The sequence below is a fragment of the Lolium rigidum genome, chromosome 6, assembly GCF_022539505.1.
Source record: "Lolium rigidum isolate FL_2022 chromosome 6, APGP_CSIRO_Lrig_0.1, whole genome shotgun sequence".
Classification (NCBI taxonomy): domain Eukaryota; kingdom Viridiplantae; phylum Streptophyta; class Magnoliopsida; order Poales; family Poaceae; genus Lolium; species Lolium rigidum.
This window is the reverse complement of record NC_061513.1, coordinates 312,409,332-312,420,990: the sequence shown is the minus strand read 5'-3', so window position 1 is coordinate 312,420,990 and position 11,659 is coordinate 312,409,332. Positions and strand designations below refer to the sequence as shown.

At 46.0% G+C, this 11,659-nt stretch overlaps 1 protein-coding gene across 1 annotated transcript; it reads right to left on the bottom strand.

The window, feature by feature from the left end:
• Positions 1-1,490: 1,490 nt before the first annotated feature.
• LOC124666947 lies at positions 1,491-2,298 on the bottom strand. Its single transcript, XM_047204283.1, has 2 exons — positions 2,052-2,298; positions 1,491-1,861 (listed from the first exon to the last, which is right to left on the bottom strand). Exons 1-2 carry the CDS (start codon positions 2,281-2,283, stop codon positions 1,707-1,709), a joined length of 387 nt encoding a protein of 128 aa, XP_047060239.1. The 5' UTR covers positions 2,284-2,298; the 3' UTR covers positions 1,491-1,706.
• Between the last annotated feature and the right edge of the window lie 9,361 nt (positions 2,299-11,659).

Below are 11,659 nucleotides of genomic sequence, written 5' to 3'. Positions count from 1 at the left end.
ATATGTTATGCAAGTAGATTATCACATTATTTTGCTGCCTGCTCACACTATGAAAATGACATGATAAAATACTTAATGAATGCCCTGCTCAACACATCTCCCATGTTGGCAATATGTTTGTTTCGTAAGAGCTAACAAAGACTAGACATGTTCAATGTATTATATATACCCATGTCCTAGGATATAAAATCAAGTGTGATATGGATTCAGATTCGCCTATGTTTTTTAAAGTTCAGACTACATGAAATATTGGAGGAAAACAAAAACATGAGAGTCAAGGAAGTGACGGAAAAATGAGGTGAGAACCACGAGCAACAGCTTCTTTGGGATGCCAGATAGGGGGTGAACAATGAAGTACTAAATGAGTAATAGTTCTCAAAATTACAAGACAAACTGATACCCACTGTCAGCCTCTCGGCTATCGTTTTTTGATTTGTCCACTTCATAAGCCGTCTTCTACCTCGGAGATCTTATCGGGCCTGGTCACATAAAGACGGTTCAGACACCCACAGGTCTACTTGCTCCCGTATCAACCGATTGATAAAAACACTTTTGGTTCAATTGATTTTAGTTTCTCTTCCTTGCTGGGTACTATCCAGGTTCCACGCTTCTGATTATGTTTCGCCTTCTAATTATGTCTCGCGGTCTAGAGGTTTCGGCTACTTTGAATAGAAGACGGTCCGTTCCTGCTTGGGCATCAGCTATACTCGGAGCTATCTTATTGGTTCCTGCATCCTTCCTTTTACTGTGAGGGGTGCAGTAATGGCGATGTACACTGGAATTTCTTTTGTACCTAATGGATTGTTTACTATGAAAAAGTTCATGCAAACATGTTGCGAAATTTCTATGTACACTGCATATTATCCTCTTTGTCCTGATGATGCTAAGACTGATAGAGTAGATCTAAGAAAAGCATGATAAGAACATGACCATTTATCCATAACTGATATGGATTTTGGATTTTGTACACTAAATAATCATTTACTATTAATGGTTTCCAATTTTTCGCCTCGCTTCCTCCAATCCTTTCTAGTACTAGATTTAATTGCTATGATAAGCTGATCTTGAAAAGGGTTGGAAATGTAGCTTAAATGAGCCGATTTCCATTTCATGCGTGTTTATAATGCAATGGACTTCAACAACTCTGTTTTTGTTACTTCCTAGTCAAGTGATGGTATTATAGCCTCTGTAGGTCGTGGTAACCTTGTAAATATTTCTCTCGAGGGAATGCATAACATACAAATGGCAAGCCTGTTACCAACCTACGTGTTGCACCAAGTGGCATTGTCGTTGTGTATATGTCACTGAAACAATGCTTCAGATGATAGGCCTGAATAGCTTCTTGGCAAGCCTTAGTGCTACAAACATCCAACTACTGTCATTTTTTTCATAATATAGCAATGCTTCAAGCAAGCATTTCCTACAGAAAAAACAAGATAATGGATATAGATTTACCAAGAGAACATTCAATCAAGTAAAAAGAACGAATGTCAGGTAATAAACAGTATGTTAGCTTTTCAGAAAAGTAGAAAAACTCATTCATGGAACATCCAAATACACATAATATAAGAAGCTAGAAAGGAAATCATGTTGGCCGCTCCTGCCATTTTCAGACATAAATGCAAAATAAGCAATATGTAGAAAGCTATTCATGTAAAACAATAGCTGAATGGCAAGAGCCCAGTGGGCAGATAAGAGCCAGGTATTCAATCATCGTATGAAGAGTGAGGAGCAGCAGTACAACCAACATCAAATGGATTTTCTGACCCACAACAATGCCAGTACTGGAGCACTTTGCCTGCACCCGGAGTATCCATGGTCCCACCGACATGGACGCTTTCAAATTTTCTCTTTGTTTCTCCTGGAAATTACAAAAAACAGCAACTTAGTTTTCCGAATGAACAATACTAAAAGAACTAGATTGGTACGCCTTTCTAATCAAAATGGTAAGAGCTAGCGGCGAATTCAGTGTACCAGATCAACAGAGTAATCACACTTGACAGATCACAGGATTTGTAAATGAAAAGTGCTAGACAGGGCATGTTTCTCACCTCCAAAGTGGGCCGTGTGGTGGCGGCAGGATGATGGGTGATTTGCCGCCGGGTCGTACTGCTTCTTGCAATTCTTGCAGGTGCGGAGCACGGGCCCGCTCACGCCTCCTGGGACGGCCGCGGGGGTGAAGGACACCGACGGCTGGAGATGGTGGCGCGGGGTGGTCCGGGAGGTGGGGCATGCCCGGCTGGGTGCCTGGAGCGGCAGCACAGGCGCGAGCGGCGCGGCCATGCGCAGCGCCGGCGCAACCGCGTAAGCGAAGAGCTGGTACTCGAAATCCAACCAGAGGGCAGTGGATGGAGCGGTGGCCTTGTGCTTCCAATTTGCAGATTTGATAGATTCTACAACGAATTGGTGTCCAATTTCAGAACTTGAGAGAAGATTTGGGGAACAAGCGTAGCTGTGTGGCCGCGTAGGTAGGGGACGGAGTGGGGCAGCTTTTTTTAAGGCAAAACATGTGCAACGCTAAAAGAAGAAAGGATGCTGTCTTTCTCTGGCTGCACTCGGGCCGCCGCAGTGGTTATGATTTACTCGTCGTGCCCCGTAAATGGGAGGCTAGGAGAGTGAACGGAAGGACTAGGAGCAGAAGAAAACCGTAATAAATCTTCATTCTCGGCGATTGTGTATTTCTCCCTCGGGACGGTGAACGACGAGTAAATCACTGCTTTTCTTCTCTCTTCCTCGGGACGGTGCACGACGAGTAAATCATAATCACTGCTTTCATTCTCTCGCGCACCAAAGACGGCACAACCTCGCGCGTGGGCATGTACAAGCTTCTTTGTGTAAACTCCTCGGGACGGTGCACGAGTAATTAAATCACTGTTTTTTCTTCTATCGAGACGGCACAACCTCGCGCCCGCTGTTGAAGAATCAAGGGGCTTCCGTTGGGTTAGCTGTCAATGGGCCTCAGGTTTGTACCACGATACTACACTCCTTGCCACGCGCGCTCTCTAAACTCCTTTCTCGCACAAGTGCAGTTCAGCGAATTTTCAAAATTATCTATTACTAGTAAATATTGCAGGTGCCTCGCTCGTGGTCACAGTGCCATGGTAGCTCTGACCCCTTTAAGTGATCTCGATGTCTTGAGGACGGTCAATAGGCACGTGACCGTCGTAACGCTCGGCGTCCTCTCAGCTTGTTGGAAAGCCTTATCGTGTCGCCGCCTCGCCATGCAAAGGATCCTCGTCGAGCCCAAGTTGAGGTCTCGCTTCCGTCCAATGTGCCTCGTCGCCGATCCTGGGCGTTAGTTGTTTCTGCTCATATTGGTTATTTGACCCCAAAAGACATGCAATGCACTTTTGGAGAAGCAGGCGGAGTTATTTCAAGAGGCCGCCCGTCCTTTTCACAAGGCCGTTCTCTCCTTGCACGACTGGATGTTAGCGATTGGAGTCTTTCTGGAGCGAGCGGAAGCTGCGTCGGGTAGGCTCTCCCGGATGTCTGCCGATCCTGTGGCTATGCCTGATGTTGGCAAAGTGGGTACGAGTGGGGTGGGCCTTCCTGGCTATTTCTCTCCTCGTGTTAGGCTCCTGGAGTTGTGTAGTGGTGTGCTTACGCCTCCTTCCGTTGAGGAAGTGAGGCTCGGCTCGCATGGGTTCTCAGATGTGGCTTAACCGATGTGTCAGGCACCCGACTTTGAGAAGTGTGGTGTTGATGACGCTGCATTCTCTCCCTCGCCTGATTCCGCCGCAGTGGTTATGATTTACTCGTCGTGCCCCGTAAATGGGAGGCTAGGAGAGTGAACGGAAGGACTAGGAGCAGAAGAAAACCGTAATAAATCTTCATTCTCGGCGATTGTGTATTTCTCCCTCGGGACGGTGAACGACGAGTAAATCACTGCTTTTCTTCTCTCTTCCTCGAGACGGGGCACGGCGAGTAAATCATAATCACTGCTTTTATTCTCTCGCGCACCAAAGACGGCACAACCTCGCGCTCACACATGTAGTACAAGCTTCTTTCTGTAAACTCCTCGGGACGGTGCACGAGTAATTAAATCACTGTTTTTTCTTCTATCGAGACGGCACAACCTCGCGTAATCAATGGGCTTCCGTTGGGTTAGCTGTCAATGGGCCTCAGGTTTGGTTTGTACCACGATACTACACTCCTTGCCGCGCGCGCTCTCTCTCTCTCTCTAAACTACTTTCTCTCACAAGTGCACTTCACCGAATTTCAAAATTATCTATTACTACTAGTAAATATTGCAGGTGCCTCGCTCGTGGTCACGGTGCCATGGTATGATCTCGATGCCTTGAGGACGGTCACGTAACTGTCGTAACACTTGACGTTCTCTCAGCTTGTTGGAAAGCCTTATCGTGTCACCGCCTCACCATGTAAAAGCTCCTCGTCGAGCCCAAGTTGAGGTCTCGCTTTCGTCCAATGTGCCTCGTCGTTGGTCTTGGGCGTTAGTTGTTTATGCTCCTATTGGTTATTTGGCCCCAAATGACATGCAATGCACTTTTGGAGAAGCCGGCGGAGTTATATCAGGAGGCCGCCCGTCCTCTTCACAAGGCCGTTATCTCCTTGCACGGCTGGATGTTAGCGATTAGAGGCTTTCTGGAATAGAATGTAAATTATTTAGAGCAATTCCAATAGTGCAGCTGGGTGTTGGCTATAAGGCCAGCTATAGTCAGCTTATAGCTAACTTGTACAATAGTTGGCTTTAAGGATTGATAACTTTATGTGTAAAAGGCCCACCACACATACTCACAAAGTGCCTAGGAGCACGTGCAAGAGCTGGCTCTTGCATGAGAGCCCATCTCTCTTCTCTCTCTACTTCTCTCTCATCCACCTAAGCAAAACAACACTATTTTAATTTTTATAGCCTGCTGAGTCAACCTTATTGTACTTGCTCTTACAGGTCCGGAGAGCTTTTCCAGGTTGTTCGGCAGTACTAGCCCGGAGTATTAACTCCCCTTAATTCCCGTGCGAAATTAACTACCCGGCGATAACTCCTCTTCCTCTCTATACACGATGCAAAGGAAGGAGGAAAAGGAGATAGCTAACCTATTTAAGTGGAGAGATTACAGTTGCAATTAATAGAATCCAAAAGCGTCTTGGTATTAGCGATTCTGCTCTCCGGACCTTTAAACCCGAACAGAGGGAGTACTCCCTAGTAGAGGTTCATTCATTCATTTGTCTGAGTTCAAAATTTCGTGAAACGTATTCTCAACATTCACATCACAAATTTGGCCAGCTGCAACAAAAAAACACAATTCATGCATAAACAAATGCCAAGTCTACAAGCACAACAGAGCCAATTACTTGCAAACTCTCATCCTTATATACAAATTATTACAAACCCTAACGGCTAGCCACCACCATCAGCACGATACAATAACAAAAAAGTTGGCCACCATCTCCATCTTTTTAGACAAGCTAGCACTCTAATGCTGAATTAATTACTACATTTTAGTTGCCATGGGTGAAACAACGCCCAAATGGACGACAACTTTGTGGCTTCTCAACTTCGCTTGCTTTCATGGCACGGAAATATAAAACAACTGCTCCAGTAGCCACAACTGAACCTGACCAACACAATCGCTCGATACAGCAACATTGTAAATAGCATGTCCATCCGGCCGGTCGCCACAGCCTCGACCACGTTCACTTCACAAAGGTCACCTAATTAAGGCAGCAGCACTTACACCACTACTTCGGCTATTACGTACCACCACGGGTCCAAGAACAAGGCAACCTGCATTCATATACCCAAATCATCCGGGTGAGCAAACAGTGAACCGGCCGCATAACATTTAGTTTCATGCTTCCAACACAAAATCACATTGCAATGTCTCTTTCTAGTGCACACGCTAAATATATAACACTAGCACTCCTCTACATACGATGCAAAGAATATGAGCAAAAGCAAAGCCAACTAGTATTCCTGCACACAAACATTCCATAAGGTCCAAGAGTAACCATTACTACTTTGCAGTCACTCTTTCGACTCCAGAATTCATTTTGGGACTCAGCTATCATCAGTGTGCCTCTTTCTACATTTCAAATTCAAACATAAATTATGGGAACTACACAGAGTGGACTAGCCAAGCCAATAAAAACAAAAATTGAATCTCATTTACTGAAACAATAAAGTGAGCTATAATTCTAGAGGCACAAGATTTTGAAAACTTAGGATGCTGCCTTACTCGGTTCCTGGAATTCAAGCCAAAACACCCAAAACGCCTTGTTTGCTCACAAAGTAAATGGGGAAACTGATGAACTGGTGGCCCTCCAAAGGGTACTTCTTCACCAAGTCATACAATGTCTTCACTACTACTACTGGGCAGAAATAACTATGATAGCAAACGAGACAAGTACATTTTAGTTGATCCCAGGCAATTCATTAGATGAAAATTGCATCATCGGGAAACAAGAATATTTTATTTGCTAATTTAAAGTAGTATATACCCTTGCTCAAAAGGCAGAAGAATTATCAACATATACTAGGCTACTGGTTAGTCGAATTAGTATTCAACCTTGGATTAGAAGAATTGATTAAGCTCCTACTAAGACCATCTGCGCCAAAATCCCACACTCAAACATAAATTGCCAGGATGGTGTTAACCAACGAGGACGGCCTCAGCACAAGCACATCAAGCAAATAAATCATATCCTAATCTCCTACAAGGCACAACTAAACAGAGAAGACCATGGTGCATTCATCCACTCCTCTCTGAACACCCAATGACGCAATTATTTTTGAAGCATCCGATGTGCTCAAATTCCTACTAAAGTAAATCCAGTACCTTGATGAACATACAAACTGCAGCAACGAACAGATACTAGAAAAGGCATGGCCATATCGATTTTTTATCACAATTCAAGAGAAGATCAGAGAGAGAGAGAGAGAAGACAGTCTGGCGTGTTCATAAATCCTATCCTAATCCCCAACACAGCACAAGTAAACGCAGAAGATCATGGTGCGCGTGTTCATCACCTCCTCTCTGGACACCCAATTAATGGCGCAAAAAAAGAATGAATGGTCGGATGAGCTAAAATTCCTACAAACTGTAGCCATGAACCTACAAAAGTAAATCCGGTACCTTCATGAACATATACACTGCAGCAACGAGCAGATAATAGGAACAGCGTAGCAAGATCGATTTTTTTATCACAATTCAGGACATGATCAGGAGGGGAGAGAGACGGAGGGGGGTAGAGAGAGAGAAGACAGTCTGGTGTCTCACCGGCGGGCTTGGACTTGTTCCCGGCGAGCATGTCGTAGGACACGGCCAGGACGGAGCGGAGCAGCTGCGGTGGATTGCTGCCGCAGAGGAGGGCGCTCTGTCGTTGATGGCGACCCCGGGCTGCGCGTGGCGATGAAGCTCGCCACCCCGATGGAGCACGGCGAAGGAAGCGCCGTCGCCGGGGGGAGGGACCGGAGATGCATCGTAGCTCTGATGGCCGGCAGGCCCTCGCCGGCGTCCAGCAGCCGCATCGCGCGGCCTCGTCCACGCGCCCGACGCGGTCCGGCGAGCTCGGCGGAGCGCCGCGCATCGCTGCACGTGCGCGCCGGCGAGCAAGCCGGCCGCGCCGATATGGTTCCGGCCATCGTGGTGGGGCGCCGCCTGTCTCGTCGGTGAGAGGGAAAATGGGAAGAGTTAGGGTTTGGGACTGATTGCGGCTGGTTTTGTTCCCGTGGATCATAATTCATAAAGGGCCTGGGTTGGGCCAAATTTGCTATGGGTCGCACCCAATTTCGCTTCTGACTGCGATTTTCCTATACCTATTCTTATTTTCCTATACATATACTGCTAGTTTCCCGCTCGTTTCCGCATATTCTATGCCATGCACCTAGTATGTTGCATGTAGTCGTACCAAGCTCATTGCACTTTTTTTTCGCAAAAAAGGACCACCAATCTATTAATCATCGTCAACAGCAGTACAAATTTGTACGTAGTAGCTCCTACATATGTGTGTTGTACTTCGATGGAACCCGACATGCACTACTAATTTGTATATTCCTCAGTGAATATATGTAGTGACCTCGCATCCGCCCTCACACTCAAATCCAAACCGTCTTCGGCCTCAAGTGTTGTCATGTGCTAGCTAGGAGCTGGAGCAAATCCAGGTCGTCCACAATCGCGGCTAGTTGCCGTGTGGTTCATTATCGATCCAATGCCGATAGACTTTCTCGAGACATAGACAACGCAAGCTGGAGGCGATGGTAGACATGATCATCGTGTGGTTCAAGAGCGAGACCATGTTTGTGGTGGCACTAGGCATGGTCTGGTTCTTCGACGAGGATCTAGTTGCTCATGGTGGAAACTGACCTCCTCATCAGTGCTCACAGAGGTGGGGTGAATCGATGTGAGGAGGCAGGAAGTGAACGAGGAGTTCCGAACAAAAAAGAATATGTCAAGGCACAAAATCTTGTTGTTAAACAAGATCAAGGTGGATTTCCGAGGGCCACTGCGAGTTCATGAAGGATTGCATGAACCCTGATTATGATCAAGACCACCACCAACATCAAGCATGGAGGGCCCTCACACACCTTCGAAAATCGGCGCAAAACGACAATGCAGTAGAGGGCGACGACCATGCTAGGGTTCACCCCATGCCTCGTCTAGGGACGACGACTTGTTCTTGGCTCTATGAGTCATGCTTACATAGTTTTGTTAATTAACACATAAATTGCTAATATGGAGTTTAATAAGAATAGAGAAGATATAATGACCAAATATAGGGTTTATGAACAATTCCATGAACCCTTCGCTATTGACATGTTACAACCGCATCACGTCGTGACCACCCAATGAATTGTACGCACGGGGGTCTAGCTCCAACCGAAACAAGTCAAGAGTCGTGGCCTGCTAGGGGTGACAGTTTGCACTCAAGATACCGCGATTAATGGGATAAGTTCACCTTGTTGTCTTTCCAAATATATTTTCCATGGAATTTAAATATGTTCCACTCTTTTTTGAGAAACACAATATAAATATAGAAGCTCACATACACGCACATACACTCTTTTATCTATTGTCCAAGTACACATTTCTATGAAAAATTCCATCTAAGGAGAAGAAGCTAGAATTCAAGCTAGAAGAAGTTAAATATTTTAATTTAACTATATATGCAAGTATCTAGTAGTTTTCTACGTAGCATGCATGTCCGGTTTAGGTTGCGTACGTACTTGGCCATGCTGGCACATGTTGATATAGTAATGGTGTCCATGCATATACATGTTCTTTTTTTGCGAATAGAACCTTGGCATTAAGAGAAACAACGAACAGTACAAAACACCCCAACAAAAATAGAATTACAATAAAAATCTTTAGATACCCTTCATCTTCAACCTCCAGACCGTGTCGACGGCGCGCCACCGCTGCCGCTCCCCCCGAGTCGGCCTGACTTTGTTGGTTGCGAGCGGGAAGTCGCCGAACGGGTCAAGAAGACCACATCCATCCCGGGGGCAAAGAAGAAGAAATAACTGCCGATGAAGCTCCATGGAGATCCCCCAGCTAGAAGTCCTCGAGAACCACACTACTCCCACAAACTTCTCGACATCACCGCCGAAATGGGGCTGAAGCTGGGGAGACTATATTGTAGAAGACGCCACCGCATCCATCTGAGCGCCGCCACACCATCCATCTGAGCGCCGCCACACCAAAGCTTAAACCTAAAACCAAAAGAACGGAGCCCACCCACCGACGGAGACCCAGATCCACCCCGCATCCATGGCCTGAAGGCTAGAGAATAGGGGCCGATCGGCGGTGCCGGCGGGAGGTGGCCGGGAACAGAAGCCGCCTTCTTGATCGCCTGTGAGAGAAGACGTACAGAAGTCTGTCCCGGTGGAAATCCTATCTTTGATTTGTTGCATATATATGTTTTCAATTGTATTAATTTTCTTGGTTAATGTCGTTTTAACCTACCTAAGTAGTCCTTAAGCACATGGTTAGCAAGGTAATAATGCCTGGAGTACAAACACATGGCTAGGTACGTACCCTTCATCATCTAGTTTTAGCCTCCGTCTTGGCATATGGGCGGATCCATGATTTACTGGCCGGGGGTGAAGAAGATATTAATGACCATATAAAAGATACAACACATAGTCTTTTGGTCTGAGATTTCGATTGGAAGCTTTTGTATTAAAATTGTTATATACACGCAAGATTTCTCTCTAACATCTGTAATTTTGTATCCTAGATTTTTTTTTCAAATGTATAATTGCAGGTTAAACCAACAATTTGAAATAATTACTAATTTACAATATGTTTGCGATGACTTAAGGAATTGTACACTCTAATACATACATACACCATATAATACATGCAACTATCAAAAGCAAACTAGTAAGTAGCAATTACTAGTTTGAGTTGATAATCAAGCTACCAAGTAGCAGCTACTACAATAATACCTTTGAGCGATCAGTGTAGGAATAGGGCGTGGCCTCATGGCGCACGACGCGGAGGCAGGTCGACAGTTGAGACATGGGCGGGCAGAAAGCTATTCATGAGTATTTAGCTGAATACCCATTAATTCCGACTAAACAAAATTGCATAGTATTCGGCCACTTATAACCGAGGAAATCTCATGCTATCCTTCAGGCCGAACATTAGCTGTATTAGCCCCAATAATATTCCCATGAGGTTTAAGTAATCTAGCCCTAGTCTTGCTCCAACGATAGAGTAGGGCCGAGGCGGTGATCGACTCAATTCTCGAGGCCGCAGAAGCAGCGACACCGTAGGGAGGGGAACAAGAGGCCAGATCAACCAAGGGCCAGGGGTCCCGAATTCGGTGACCTGAAGCTTGCCACAGAAGCTAGCCGAGTAGTCGGATTCGTTTCAGTGGTGAACAAATTTGAACCTTAACGTTTTCCAGTTGGATTTTTCTTGACTTTGAATACCTATTATCGACGACCTGTGCCCGCCCATGAGTTGAGAGACACGCATAGAGTCGTGAGGCCTGCCTTCGCATCTTCGCTGATCGCTGAGCCCGAGTCATTTGTCCTAGTGGCAACGGCGATGCTCATTCATGAATTCATGTGTCAATGTGATGTGTGTAGTTGGGCAGTTGGCACGCGAGGAATACGAGTAGATGAGACCGTGTAGAGAAACCTAGTCAAGCATCAAAGTCGCCTATACATGATGCTCGCGTGGATATATGGATTGATAAGTGCCACTTTGTCCTTGACCCTTGCCCCGGCTGTATAACAAACAATGGGCGTAGCCGATGCATAGGGGGCCTGACCTCCGCCCTCCCTGGATCCGCCTCTGCATCTTGGGACGATGTGGAGACGCCACCTCCGCGGCTTCGGGTCGTGGCGATCGGTGCATGCATAGTGACACCATCCTTTGAATTCCTTGGTGCTCGGATGGTGGCAGTCAGTGCACGTCAAGTTCTCGAAAAATATAGGAGCGATAATACCGCCATTGGTAGCCGTTTGTATTAGCTAGCTTGTGCGGGCTGGAGAACCTCAAATTCATACCTAGCAATAATGTGATACGAACTCTTTTGAGTTGGAGGTGGATGATTTTTTGAGGTTGAGTGAGCGGGAATATTTGACCGCAATCTCCCGCCCACCCCTGAATCCGTCGAGCCAATTAGATAACACGAATTGGATTAACGCAGATCACCCTGTTAAACTCGTTCTGAGCCGTCCATTTGGGCT